Below are 14,280 nucleotides of genomic sequence, written 5' to 3'. Positions count from 1 at the left end.
AGAATTTTGGACTCTTCGTCTTATTTAAAAATTTTTTACGATTAATATTTGAGAAGGACTACGGTACGGAATACCGTTCAAGCAACGGAATAGTTTAATGATTTAAATATCCATGGTCTATTCAGTGCTGCAGTGTGAGAGTGTTAACGCCAGATTTTGACAAATGAGCGTTATTGATTGAAACATGGTTAAAGACCAAATCGAACAAGGAGGTTTGAATCGGCTGGAAACAAGAAGCTAGACGCAAGGGGATTGCAGCCAATAGGGTCCAAATCGGACAAGGATGGGAGTCCGATTGAACCCGAAAGATGGAGATAGGTTCGGTGTTTATCTGTGAGTCCGTGTAAATTAGTTATGATTTATCTTAAAGTTTATTTAGGATTCTGTTATTTAATTAGAGTCCGAATAATGTAAAGTTAGATAGTAGCGGATTCTTATCCGGTTAGTTATTTCACGGGGCTATAAATATAGGTGCCCGAGGTCCTTGTAAATTATCTTCAGATCAATTCAACTTGGCGCATCGTCTCAAATCTTCGACTTGCTTGAGCTCTCGGCACGGGGTTTGTCAACTTCGCAATGTAAGTTCGAGTTCGTTAAAACCCGTCGATCAACTAAGACAGAACTGTCTCGATTAAGTTCGATCTTCTGCTTGATTGATCGGTGAGCTGAGTTCTATTATTGCTTTGGTCTATCCTGGCTTGAAGTGGTGGTAGTTCTCGATCAAGGTCTCGCAAGTTTTTTCGTCTACCTTGTTAGCATAATGCTGGCGAACTTGGTTCTGTCTCGGTTTAGTCCGATCAATCTGATTCGCTAGGACCGTGTTAGTGGGTTAGATTGGGAGTTTGTGAGGGCTTTCTGCTGGAGTTCTAGTATCGTTATCTTGAGTAATTCATTGATCGGTTTATTAATCTTATTGGTCTTCATGTTTCTATGGTTATATCGTGCTAGATTGCATATTGTCTCGGTTAGGTCTGATCTATGTATATTTGGTGTGATTTGTCCATGGAAATTTGTCCGATCGATTGAGTTTAATAGATTAGTTAGTGGATTACGCTGCTTTGCTATTTTATTATTCATATGCTATAATATTTATCTGATGTCATGCGTGGCGATGCTTAGGTCTGTACTGTCTCGATTAGGTTCGATCTTCTAGGTCTAGGTTGGGCGCGTATGCCGTTGGGCAATATTGTTTTATACGAATAATTAGTATAGCATTCCAGTTTACTATACAAATTTCATGTTTAGTCCTATATCGGCTGATAATTTAGCGGATGATAAATATCAGAACGGTCTGATCGGCCGATTGATCTTCAGACTGTCTCGGTTAGGTCCGATCTTTTTAAGATCAACTTATCGATTGGCTTATCTGATATTTATCCTGCTTCTGACTTAGCTGATTAGGTATATTTATAATTGTTATCATGAAATTCCTGTAAAGCCGATCGTCTAGGGTCCTAGGACGGTATCGGCTATCCAATCGATAACGATTTCAGGGTTAACTGTTTTCCATGTTATATCTTGTCAGTTATATGATCAAACTGACTGACACGCCCATTATTTTAAGAATTAGGTCCTGCACTGGAATGGTCTAAGATTGATTCTCAGGCCTACATATATGACCGTTGATTATCATTTTGAGCGTCAACAGAGAGGATATGTGACTGAGGCGGGGAATCATGATTAATTTTAATCATCCCGTCGGACGGGATTCCGTCCGTTAGTTTTTCCGTTAATATTTTTATTGTTGCTATATGATAAAACATAAATAGTACTTCACGTGCGACTATTTTTTTTCAATTTTTTAATAAAGTTTTGAAATAAGACCCATAATTTTTTTTGACACCCATAATTGTTTTTTTGACGGTGTAGTAAGGTGTACTGGGGACATCGTGAGCGTGTTTGCCAGTAGTTAAAGCAAATCGCCGAAATTCCCCCACCTGCAACGAATAGTGAGATTTGCTCTGCTCGCTCGCCGCCGATTCCACCGCCGCGGCCGGGGAAGCTACTCCTACCGCCGGCCACCGTCGTCTCGCGTTCTTGTGCTGCTTGCGGCAAGGGCGAGCTCCAGGGCAGGCTCCGAATCGAGAAAGAGCCCGACAGCCATGCTGCGGCACCTGAGGTCGGCCGCGGCGAGGAGTCCCGTCCGCTCGCCGCCCCCCGCGCTGACGACGAGGGACGACGGTTTCGACGAGGAGGAGGAGGAAGAGGAGACCTCGAGGGCCATCGCCGTCTCCGACCAGAGGACCATCTACCTGGTCCGCCCCCGTCCCCTCTCCCTCCTCTCCTCTCCTCCGATCTCCCGGTCGATCTGGTGGCGCTTCCCCCCCTCGGATGGGATGGAAATGGTTGGTATCATGGCGTCCCTGACTGCACCTTGTGTTATCTCTCTTCCGCGTTGCAGGTGAACATGTTCATAGCGAACACGGTGGAGTTCCTCAACTCGTTCGCTGCGACCTGCAACGACAAGCTTTCCCTCCTGCATAGGTGAAAACAGTACCAAATCCTTTTCTGTTGTCTATGGTATCAATTTATCTACTTGTGTTTGTGCAAAATGTTTCCTCTAGAGTTCAATGGTTCGGGATCACAGTCTCATAACATTATGTCAAATTGTTCCTCACCAGAGATGTGTGTTGCTTCCGAATCATGTCAGGAAAAAGATCTAAGCTATTTCGAACAAATATTGTGTGAAAGTCACAGCGCACCATAGTTATGCAGATGAGTTGGCTTTTATAAAGTTATTAACCTACAAGACTCTAGAAGGGATACATTGTTCAATCCATATGTTGTGAGAACAATAACTCGGGGCATCTTTTTGCTTGGTAGCATCACAGAGATATGCAATGGTATTTCCCAACATGAAAATTTGTGCAATGGCATTTATCTTTTTTTTTTTCTAGAGTGGCTAGTACTATCACAAAAATGTGCAAGTTGAAAAATACAATTGCATCTTTGCGATGGTGCTTACCTAATTTTCTCTAAAAGGGCTAGGGTTATCAAAAAAGTTTGAGGGGAGGTGATTCTATTACAAATTACTAGATGAAGTATTCTTAGTTTATCCACCTCAAAGGACTGAAATTTTGACATTTTAGTTCTTTTTAGAACTTATTTCTTAAATATACCTATGAGAATTAATTCTAGAGGTGAGGTGGTGTGAGCCTGACAAACAGTGGCGAAGCTGCATTCAACAAGGGGGTTCCTAGGAACCCCCCTTCGAAAAAAATTTTAACTAAAGTTTATGAATTTTCACCATATATTCGTTCCTCCGATTCAAATTCAGATACCCGTGGCACCCCCCTCTATTTCGCTCTAGCTTCGCCCCTGCTGACAAATCATCAGAGCTTACCGCAAAGGCTGCTGACATTGAGATCTCTACTATTTTGAAAAGGTGTGTAGGCTTGCATTCACACCAAAACTAAGTCATTAGTCTTTTACAGAACCACCGGAACTTCCGGCGGTTTTACAGAACCGAAAAACAAGAGCAAATCTGATATTATCTGTTGAGGATCTTTTTTCATGTTTTATGAATAACTATTTTGTATTAGAGGACATGCTTAACTATATTCCATAAATCTTCTTTAAGACTTTTACATGTCAACTCATGAGCATTAAGGAGATCCCGACCTATGCTTCTAAGCTTATGAATTTGTGTACGACACTAGGGAAAATCTCTTGAAAATCATTTTGTATGAATTAGTTTGAAGATGTGTGCTTCTTTCCTTTTTTTTTTCATGGGCTTACACCATTTGATCACCAGGTTGGAAGTCAGTGAGAGGGATATGAGAAGCTATTGTTGGGACTTTGGCAATTAGCATAGATTTAGCACATGTAAAGTATGCAATTATGCTGTTTTTAGATAAGTTAATGGCTTTTCCGTTTCTGTAGAAAATCTAATGCTTGACTTAGTTATTCCTTGCTTGCTTATTACTCAAAATATGTCTGCATTAACACTGCACTGGATTACATCTTGTACCTATGTGATGAAACTATGGACTATACATTTCCAGGAAAATAGTGAAACTAGACTCATCTCTCACCCTTCTGGAAGCAAAGCTGCATAGTATTGATGATGCTAATGCATTGGGACATTCAACAAACCAAAAGGCACATGGGTTATTCACAAATGACGAAAGATTTGATCTGGGTGAATCCTCCAGGTTAGTCTATCTTATTGCTATCATTGTTTAATACAATCCACATATTAGCATATTTTAATTGACCTTGTACTCAAAGGTGTCTATTCAATTGAGTTTTTCTTACATTTGTGACAGTAGCACATGCTAAATCTGACACAATAGCATGAGGCCATGGAAACTATAAATATTTATTTAGCGATGTCATATTTTTCTGGTAGCTCGATATGATTTCCTCTTTGGAATCATCATTCAAGTTTGGTAAATCATGATGTGTTTTTTTATAGTTTATCCCTGTTCAGTCTTGAAAAGAGGTTTTATCTTTCTGTTTTTTTATGGATGAAGATTTCTGATTCAAATCATGCATTTTACAATGAGTCATGCCACTACAATAAATACCATGATGTGGTAATTGTTCTGTTGTCCCATTTCATATTTGTTCTATTCCTTGTATTTCATGTGTAAGCTCCTCAAATACATGAGCATGTCAAATTACCATATTTTTGTCATGCCTGTGGTATTATACTAAGTTGTCATGATCCAAGGGAATGTTTTAAACCATTGCGTTTTCTGAATTCTGAGATGAGTAACCAAAATTCTGTTATGATCCATTTAATCTTTAATACTATAGTGACTTACTTACCAAAATAATCATTCCATGACCTTGCAAAATTATATTCCCTTGTGTGGAATGGGAACTATATCTAATTTGTCCATTAAATTAATGAATCTAGGATCCGTAGGCTGCTTGTTTCTTAATTTGGATAGATTTTCACTTTGTTATTTTACTTAAAATTGTTTAAGATTGCTTCAAATAGTTGAAAGAAAAACTGGCCTTTCACCCTGATTTTTCTGAACATGAACAAGGTCTGGAATACTTTTTTCTTTATAAACTTCGTAGTGGTCCTATGTTATGCTTAGGAAGCTCCTCTGCGCTGTGTGAAGGCATTTGTTATCATTTTCCAGGCATTCTATATGTTACACCTTAGCTTTCCACCTTGAGCTCCAGTAAGTTAGCATGCCTTTGTCTGCCCCAGGTTGATCATAAAGTGATATGAACTCTTGCTATTTCTTTCAGTTAGTCATGGCAAACTGTTTGTAACAAACGTGGTTCGCTATCAACAGTACTTAATTATCTTCACCATGAAAAAAACGTGTTAGGCCATATTTGTTCCCACTTAAGATTATTATAAGTAATCTAGAACAAATAAATAGATTATTGTGACAGCTTATTATAATCTAAAGTCTAGATTAATATAATATGATAGGCTTCTCTGAGGGTGTTTTTTTTCAGATTATTGGGTGGCTAAAGACCTACTACTCCTGGTTACTTTAAAATAATTACACACCTTACAATCCATTACACTCCAGAATAGTTGAGGTTATTTTAGACTTTGCTTTGCAAACCCAATAATCCATGCCTCCAATACAAAGAAACAAACAGCTCACGGATTATTCTACTCCAGTTTATAATAATTTAGCTTATAGTAATTTGGTTTAATAATCTAGATTACAATAATCTTAAGTGAAAACAATTAGGGTCTTACACTGATTGCTTTGTGTTATTATGGTGTGCATTATGTAGATCCGGTGATGCTTGATTATGCTACACTGACAGGCAGCATGAGGTATAGCCGTGGACAGATGAGAACTGACGCAGAATGCATTGACAAACTCTGCGATTTGTGTTGGGTCTTTTGGAGCAACAGGTATACACATGAATTCACATGATTTGTGAGGATGCTTGTTTACTCAAAGAATGAATGCTAAGCTGATGACGCTTTATATCAAATCGTTATGCAGATAGTTTTTATGCACAAAAACTCACGGCTTTGGTTTGGACAACTCATGCTCTCGCCTTCAGTCTATGACTCCTCAGCCCCATACGAGAATTTTGAGATGCTGCGTTGCTCTCTCCTGTTGTCCTGGGAACTTTGCTCTGGTGAAACTGAAGGGAAGAGTCCAAGAACAATTTGCAGGCATTTTGCATCCCTGAAATTTTGAGGCTGACACCAAGAGTTTGAGACTGCAACGTACTAACCAATATCTGACTGGCATTTAAAGGCATTTCAGCTGGACAGAAGTTACATTTTCACTTGAGTTAGCTTCAGTTTTGTCATTGTTACATAGGTAGAATAGGGTTGCTAAGCCGGAGTACTTCTGAAGCACAAAGGGTATGGAATTCGGAACCGATGCTGCCTTTTCGATGTGTATACGAATCAGTCATTTTCTTTTACCAAATGAGATAAAATATCTGTATACCTCACTGGCCTGCTTGTTTGAGCACTTTTGAGCTGTGCCTTGCATGCCGAAGGAACGTGCTCAAAGCAACCAAATAAATTAAGGTCTAGACTCTGAGCAGTTGAGCTATAGGCGTATAGCTGGTTAGTCGTCAATAAATAAACAAAGTATCGAAAAATAATTTAGGCTATTTTTATTTATATGATTAGCAGTTTAAAAGCAAAGGCGAGAAAAAATCTACAATTAAAAAACCCAGGTAAATCAATTCTAAAATTATTTTGACTATGATTGTCATGATTAAGGAATCATCTTAGGCGTCGAAATGTTTTCGTGTCAAATCCTAGCGACACCAAAAATAAGGAAAGCTAAGTGATCAAGAAAGGAGAGATTTAGCTATAGGACATTTTGACCTTGCGAAACTAGCTGGGGACATCGCAACAATCAAGTTGTGAGGAAGACGCTACTTAAAGTTAAAAATTAGCCGTAGGACACCGCCTCTTTTTTTTTTAAGTACATTCATGCTAACATGGGAATAGAGAAGAAAAAATTTGACGTGAATGGACCAAAATGCCATTGTTGATCTAGTTAAGTTATTTCTTAAGTTGATTTATTAAAATATTCAATTTATCCATAAAATGAAAGTAGATATGTCACTACATAATTTAAACCACACATGGCTTTAATAGACTAGCTAGTTTTCTGCTACAAAGGGTCATCATCTTTACTTTATAAGAAATAAGTTTGTCATATTTTAAAAAGCAATAAGTTTTCTGCATTTAGATCGTGTCTGCTAGGGGAAAAAGTTGCACGCTATCACACCCTAACTAAATCAGACAAGTGTATTTATCCATTCATATCAAATATTTCCTTCTAATATTCCATTAATGTTAAAGAACCACGTGATAGCGTCGAAGAAACTTTGAATCTTCTGGTTTTCTGTGTCCCTCACGATACATGTACAACCCTCTGTTTTATATTATAAGTTCATTTAGATTTATCATAATTCAAACGTCATTAAGTTTGGCCAAGTTGAAAAAATATAACACAATTTTTAACACAAAATAATTATACTATAAAAATATCCACTACATCTGTTTTACAATATAAAACTTTCTGCTATTGTTTATACATATGGATGCTAATGAATTTAGACATATATAAATATTATATATTGACTAATAGATAAATTTAAGCATAGTTAAAATATCTTACATATATAGAACAGAAGCAACATTCGATTGTGGATTTAATGAAACTACTTTGACGTTTATAGATGTTAGTACATTTTTATATAAACTTAAAATCTAAGAGGTTTAATTTAGAACAAATCCAAAAGGACTTTTATATAATATGAAGCAAAGGAGTATAAATATAATTAGAACGACAGCGTAAGCACATTAAAATATCTGCCTGTCATTATTTCAAAAATTAACTTCTATTCTTTTTTCAAAATTATCCTAGTAACTGAAAACCATGGCCAAAATGAAATTAACAGCAGGCATCATATGCGTTTTACCTACGAACAGGGGAATTACTATTTTAGCATTTTTTTGGTTTTTAATTCTAAAAATAAATTCTTTAAAAACTTATTTTTGTATCTAAACTATTTTAGTTATGGATTCGAATCCTCTGTCATTATGACATTGATAGTAGAACCACTAACATGGCCCCGTAGAAGTATGAGATCCACGTGACAGCGACTATTATATCAGAGAGGATCCACATCCTTTAGACCGTAGCGTGGCAAATAATATTACTGTCACACTATGAGTAATTAGGGTGGCTAAAATGTTCGGATCTAAAATTAAATTTTACAGAGTTTAGTTTAAAATTTAAAAAAGATTCAAAAAAATCTAAAAGGGGAGAAATTAGCCCAAATCTTCCAGCCTTAATCCTTTATTTTTTTGGGGGGGGGGGGATGATTTTAACTTGATCCCTTCATGCCCATGCGGTTACATTTTGTTTCATTTCACTGTTAAGTTCATGTCAAATGTCTTTAATGCCTTTAATGATTTAGGTTTGAATATAAGCTTAAAAAACGATTGAAAATTTTGTTTGTAGTGCATTTTATGTGATTAATGATACTAAATAATTAGTGTGAAAAATTTTAACATAAATTTTAAATAAAAAATATAAAAAATTAATTTTTATTTGAAATTTAATAGGACAATAGATTTTTTTATCATGAGAATTTTTTTTAAAAAATATCATGAGCATTGGTAGTCCTATCATTATATGAATACTTCTCATTTTACTTTTTACAAAACAAAATAACTACATGTTTTTATTTCATTATCTAAAGATAAATTTTATCATAAAATAATGTATCGCACGACAATATCATCACTATTAATAGTCTCATGCGATAAACTTTTACATTTTCAATAATGTAATTCATAATTTTTTATGTTTAACTAAAGGGTAAAATGGTCATTTTAATTGAAATTAGATGGTCAACTGATTGGTAGGGATATGAAAGGAATCAAAATCAAATTTTAAAAGCATATATATAAGTAAGCAAAATTGAGGTATACAAAAGAGATTAGTTAAAATTGTACTCCTAGGTGTATTGGAATCAAAAGAGGAGAAAAAGGGGAAGAGCTGCCGTCTCTCTCTCTCTCTCTTCGAGTCTTCTCCTACCGCCGGCTGCCGCACCACGCGACGCGACACAACGCCGCCACCGCCGGGGCGCCGGGTGATTCGCCTCACCGCCCTCCCGTGATCCCGCCCCCCGCGCCGCCGCCGTCAGGCCCTCGGGATCGGTACGGCGCCCCGGCGCCTACTGCTCCTCCTCGATCTGGTACTCCTCCAATCCAGTCCTCCCACCTCCGGAAGTCACCTTCCACCTGAATTCGATTTCCTGATGGGGCTAACCTAACCAAGCACACGCTATATCGATGTCCTTTTGTTGCTTGCTGCTAAACTGATATATTTGTATACGCCTAATTCAGGAGAGGCGATGGGTGATGGAGAGAAACGCACGGTGTTTGTGACGGTAGGAACCACATGCTTCGATGCGCTCGTGCAGGCAGTGGATTCTGAACGAGTGAAGGAAGCATTGCTGCAGAAGGGTTACACTCATCTTTTGATTCAGATGGGCCGAGGGACATATGCGCCTTCCAAGGTAGCACTATCTCTGTTTTGTTTTCACATAGTGTTAATTATTATCTATGTTTCATATCTTTTCTTTTATGGGATATTTAACTATTTGCCACTATTGCATTTGGCAACTCTCTAAATGCCACTCTTACAAATGTGGTTACATATATGCTATTGCTGAGAGAGGATGAACTAATAATTTGTCACTTTTGCACATATGGAGCGCCATCTCAGCATGCTGACGTGGACAAATGACACGAAATTACCGAACTACCCCTGTGTCAAAAAACAAAAATAGCCAGATCCAGCCAGCCCCATCCGGATCGGCCTCAATGGGGGAACTTTTATTGCAGTATGTGGTCTACTATAAAGGCCAAATGCTAAAAAATATTTGTGTTGCCAATGAGATAGTATGTACTGTTATGTGCTTATTATTTATTTGGATAATGTGCTGTGTTATACCATTTTTCCATAATTACAAATGTGTTGTGCTGTGCTATATTGCTATCTGTCCTAATCAGAATAAAAAGGGGTAGTTTGGTAATTTTGCGTCATTGGTCCATGTTGGCATGCTGAGTTGTTGCTCCAAGTGTGCAAAAGTGGTAAACTATTAGTTCATCCTCTCTCAGCAATGGTATATATGTAAACATATTTGTAAGAGTGGCATTTGGAGAGTTGCCAAATACAATAGTGGCAAATAGTTAAATATCGCTTCTTTTATTCCACTATTCCCTCACGAAAATCACAACCCATCGTGCACTCATGTTATATTTCTCCGTGGGGCACTGGATTTGCAAATAATGTTCGTCAATTCTGAGATGGACATGGTATTTGGTCAGCTAGCAGCCTAGCAACTAGCGTCTATAGATGCTGCGTAGAGATTACTCAATTATAGATCACATCTTAAGTAGTCGCTCAAATAGTTACTGCTTATATGTTTTTAGAAGAAAGAAAGCTAGTAAAAACCATGGGAAAATAATGTAGTTCATCGTTGGGGGAGTGTTTACTGTTTATAGGGTAACTTGAAATACGGCGTTTTGCCAAGAACTGAAAAATGATAGGCAACTTTTGGAGGTGTTATAGATTCTTCACTTGAAAAGATAGTTCATGCTACCTGGGTCAACAACCCATTTAGAGTGTATTCTCCATCTATTCCCTCCGTTTCATATTATAAAACTTTTTAGATTTATCTAGATTCATCCATGTATTAATGTATATGTTTGTATATGTATCTAAATTCATTAGGACATATATGAATATAGGCAAGACCAGAAAGTCTTATAACACGTGGAATATAAAATACTACCTCCGACCCAATATAACTGTATTTGTGGATTTCCATGTCTAATGTTTGACCGTTCGTCTTATTTAAAAATTTTATAAATTTTTTTAAAATAGTCACACATAAAGTAATATCCACGTGTTATCATCTAATAACAATAAAAATACTAATCATAATTTTTATAAATAAGATGAACGATCAAGCATTGAACATAAACAATGCAAAAATGCACTTATTGTGCGACGGAGGGAGTAGTAAAGACAAAGAAATACTGAAGATGAGCTAGAAAAGTTTCTATTTTGCCACAAATATAGAAAACTAGAAGTATATCAACCCAAACTATTGAAAGTGACTTGATAACTTATGTTCCCAGCTATATTTTTGCATGCAAGTTTATAATAACATGCACCAATGCTTGCTTTTAAGTTGTAATATAAACAACTAAGTCCTTGAGGGCAGCATGATCCACAATCATTCGGCTTTGTACTATCATGCTCCTATAAGCACACGACATACATGTAAATGATTTCTCATTCGGTTCTAGTATAAAGACAAAGTTCACTTCTTAGATAGCAGAACAATAGAAATAGATACAATCATTCGCTTATGTTTTTTGGTAGCTCTCACTTTCCTTGATGATCTTTTGGCTTGTGATGCTTCTTGAGCATCGGTCCAAGTGCTTCTGGCACAACTCTTCGAGCTTGAATCTTAATACCTGCAGTGAGGTGTTACCTAGATCTCTATCCAACTCACAGTAATGATCAGTGGAAGTCCAGAGGTTGGAGAAATTGAAAAGATGAATGTTATTATCTATCTATCTATCTCCATACTGAATTCAGAACTAAACTCTATTAATCATGTATATGTATATTGTATGTCAACAAGAATAGGAAGTGAATATAACACTACCTTATGGTTCATGCTGCCTTTGAGGACTTCATTATTCCGGTAACTAGAATTTTAGTATTTTATAGTAGAACTTAATAATCAAATCTTTCAATATCTTAGTTTGTTTTGCATATTGTGATAAGTTACAAAATAGGTGTTATTTCTGTACTTACATAAAAGATGCACCATGAATGGACCTAAGTACCATGGGTTAATGACCTTTAGCTTTGTTCCAGGATTATCAACCCAAAATCAATGGGATTACCTTCAGTCATTGATCCAAAGTTGCTTGGTTCACGGGATACACCCTGAATCAGAATTAACATTCTGAAGATGTATAATTAGCATAGTCCCACTCTTTTGGTAGGTTGTCCCCACAACCCATTCCTTTACCCCCATTGTCTGAATGGTGACTATGTTGCATTCATGTTTAGCTATTAAATGGGCATGATTGTCTATATGATGCTCATTTCCCTTAAACTTGAATTGTCATTTTATTTTAGCAGAATGGCCAAATGAGCTTGTAGATTTGTTTTTCCTTTCGTAATCTTATGTTGGAACAATGCATACATTTATATTTTTTTTTGACACGTCTAGGCTTGTACCATCCATATGCACGTAGGTTGAAAGACGTAAGTATTCATGCAGTTTTCTTGATGTAAGAGGGACATTAAATTAATTTTTCAGAGATAACTGCGGGAATATGCAATGAATTTTGTTTATCCTTCTGGAGCACAGGTCACAGGAAATTCAACTCTTCAAGTTGATTACTTTACTTTTTCACCAAGCATTGCTGATTACATCAGAGAAGCATCCTTGGTCATCAGTCATGCAGGTGAATACATTGTTGATGGTGAATACATAATCTGCATAAAATAGTTGTCTTGCTAGTCTTTTCAGGGTAAAATTGTGTATAATATCCACACCTGTATGATGTCCTTTGGATTCTCGGTGCTGGAGAACATGTTGTGTTTTGCAGCAAGAAAAACATGGAAACAATGTGTAGTTGCATTTTTGAAACATCAATTATATAGATGTATATGATGTAGGACCTGTCTGAAAATACCCTCATTGTATGGTTATGTTATTTCCTTTGCAGTACCCATTTCATGGCTGCTTTAAATCTAGAATATTATGCTTATTTATTTTCATAGGAAAGAGACTTATTTGTTTCTAAATAGAAACTTGGGAAGTTTACATTTATGGTGGATGACGCAAGACTTAAATGGAAAAGCATGGACTAAGGGCCTGGAAGGTGTTTGGTTTGATGCACAGGAATGCCAACGTGTCTGCATGTTCATTTTCTTATCAAAATTTGGCTACTAATAGTAAGCAAATTGATGGCCAGAATTTAGAAGATGGCAAGTTTTTGTAAGGCTTGATGGTGTCTGTTTTTGTCAAAAAACCAAACATGCTGTTGTGTGATATCATTTGTTAAAGCATAGCCAGAAATTAGCCTAGATTGCTGGGAAGGGACAATGAATGTTTGAACTAAAACGACAGTAGCTTTTTTTTGTTGTTGTATTTGTATCTTTTTTGGTGTCTTATAACCTGCCACAGCCCCATCTTGACAAACTTTATGTGTTAATGTATTTTCCTTGTGGATATTCTGTAACTTTAACCTAATGTCTGGCTATATTCATTCATTCATCCATTCACCCTTTGCTAGTCTTACCAGATCAAGCTAGCTATAGTCTGTGGCCAAAGGTTTAACACGATTTATCGCTGACAGGTTCTGGAAGTATATTTGAGACGCTGAGACTCAGCAAGCCTCTCATTGTTGTTGTGAACGAGGATCTTATGGACAATCACCAGAGCGAGTTAGCAGAGGAACTGGCAGAGAGGAAGCACCTCTTCTGTGCCCGTCCACAGACACTGCAAGAAACAATCCAGGCAATGGATCTAACTACTCTCCAACCTTATGTGCCAGGGGATGCCAAGCCAGTCGTCACACTGATCAACAAGTTTCTCGGATTTCCGGGCGAATGATCCTTCTTTATTCCTCTTGGTGTCGCCAAATGATGTAGCTTAGAGATGCTAGTGGTGCATGCATACGGGCTGCCTTTTTCTTTTTTGGTATTTTTCCTTCGAAAAGAATCAAAGATAGGTATGAGCAATTAAGCAGCATACACTTTCATTCAAGATATGTGTACAGATTGTTGCATGTTAAAATAGCAGGATTTTTGTTGGGTATATCTGCATCATGGAGCCAGCCAATTGAGTGGTCGTTGAAATCTGAATCGAGTGCATACTATTTCTCAGTGAAAGCGAAACCTCCAGTATGTCACCTACCTACCCGTGCAATGAAATAGGCTGAAGGCTGCACCGTGTACGCCCTCCAAGCACTCGAGAAATGGGGTTTTGTTTGCAGTGAGAATGGAAATTAGTGCAAATTGTTGGCGTGGATAGTTTTAGATTAGAACACTGCTATACACTAGAAGTCTACGCTATAGCCCACAACGAGTTACGTTGTCGTAGACGACGAATGTTGGGGTCGTATGGGAATCGTATGTTTTTTTCGTGTGTATAGCAATTTCGCTATTATTAGGGCAAGTTTACTGATTGAGCCGGTTGATTTAGTGATCAACTTTAGAGACTTGGGATACAATAATAGGATACCAAGTAATATTTACGTAGCAC

At 37.2% G+C, this 14,280-nt stretch overlaps 2 protein-coding genes across 2 annotated transcripts; both read left to right on the top strand.

Annotated features, from left to right (window-relative positions):
- Nucleotides 1-1,897: 1,897 nt before the first annotated feature.
- LOC102720870 (WASH complex subunit 3-like) lies at nt 1,898-6,491 on the top strand. Its single transcript, XM_006652101.3, has 5 exons — nt 1,898-2,255; nt 2,402-2,484; nt 4,005-4,154; nt 5,716-5,839; nt 5,934-6,491. Exons 1-4 carry the CDS (start codon nt 2,103-2,105, stop codon nt 5,729-5,731), a joined length of 402 nt encoding a protein of 133 aa, XP_006652164.1. The 5' UTR covers nt 1,898-2,102; the 3' UTR covers nt 5,732-5,839; nt 5,934-6,491.
- Nucleotides 6,492-8,940: 2,449 nt separating this feature from the next.
- Nucleotides 8,941-13,782, top strand: LOC102720594 (UDP-N-acetylglucosamine transferase subunit ALG13 homolog). The gene is made up of 4 exons (XM_006652100.3): nt 8,941-9,171; nt 9,323-9,495; nt 12,379-12,475; nt 13,373-13,782. The coding sequence occupies exons 2-4, from the start codon at nt 9,331-9,333 to the stop codon at nt 13,627-13,629; spliced, it is 519 nt and encodes a 172-aa protein (XP_006652163.2). The 5' UTR covers nt 8,941-9,171; nt 9,323-9,330; the 3' UTR covers nt 13,630-13,782.
- The last annotated feature ends 498 nt before the right edge of the window (nt 13,783-14,280 follow it).

This window comes from Oryza brachyantha, chromosome 4, assembly GCF_000231095.2.
Source record: "Oryza brachyantha chromosome 4, ObraRS2, whole genome shotgun sequence".
NCBI classification, from domain to species: domain Eukaryota; kingdom Viridiplantae; phylum Streptophyta; class Magnoliopsida; order Poales; family Poaceae; genus Oryza; species Oryza brachyantha.
Note: the sequence above shows the minus strand (reverse complement) of the source record. Positions and strands in the feature narration are given on the sequence as shown.

What these genes read in the sequence shown, in the direction of transcription:
- LOC102720870 (XM_006652101.3), top strand. Translation starts at nt 2,103, where the DNA reads ATGCTGCGGCACCTGAGGTCGGCCGCGGCGAGGAGTCCCGTCCGCTCG. An exon ending in ACCAGAGGACCATCTACCTG is followed by an intron (nt 2,256 to 2,401) that starts GTCCGCCCCCGT and finishes TCCGCGTTGCAG; the next exon opens with GTGAACATGTTCATAGCGAA. An exon ending in AAGCTTTCCCTCCTGCATAG is followed by an intron (nt 2,485 to 4,004) that starts GTGAAAACAGTA and finishes ATACATTTCCAG; the next exon opens with GAAAATAGTGAAACTAGACT.
- LOC102720594 (XM_006652100.3), top strand. Translation starts at nt 9,331, where the DNA reads ATGGGTGATGGAGAGAAACGCACGGTGTTTGTGACGGTAGGAACCACA. An exon ending in GGACATATGCGCCTTCCAAG is followed by an intron (nt 9,496 to 12,378) that starts GTAGCACTATCT and finishes TCTGGAGCACAG; the next exon opens with GTCACAGGAAATTCAACTCT. An exon ending in CTTGGTCATCAGTCATGCAG is followed by an intron (nt 12,476 to 13,372) that starts GTGAATACATTG and finishes TATCGCTGACAG; the next exon opens with GTTCTGGAAGTATATTTGAG.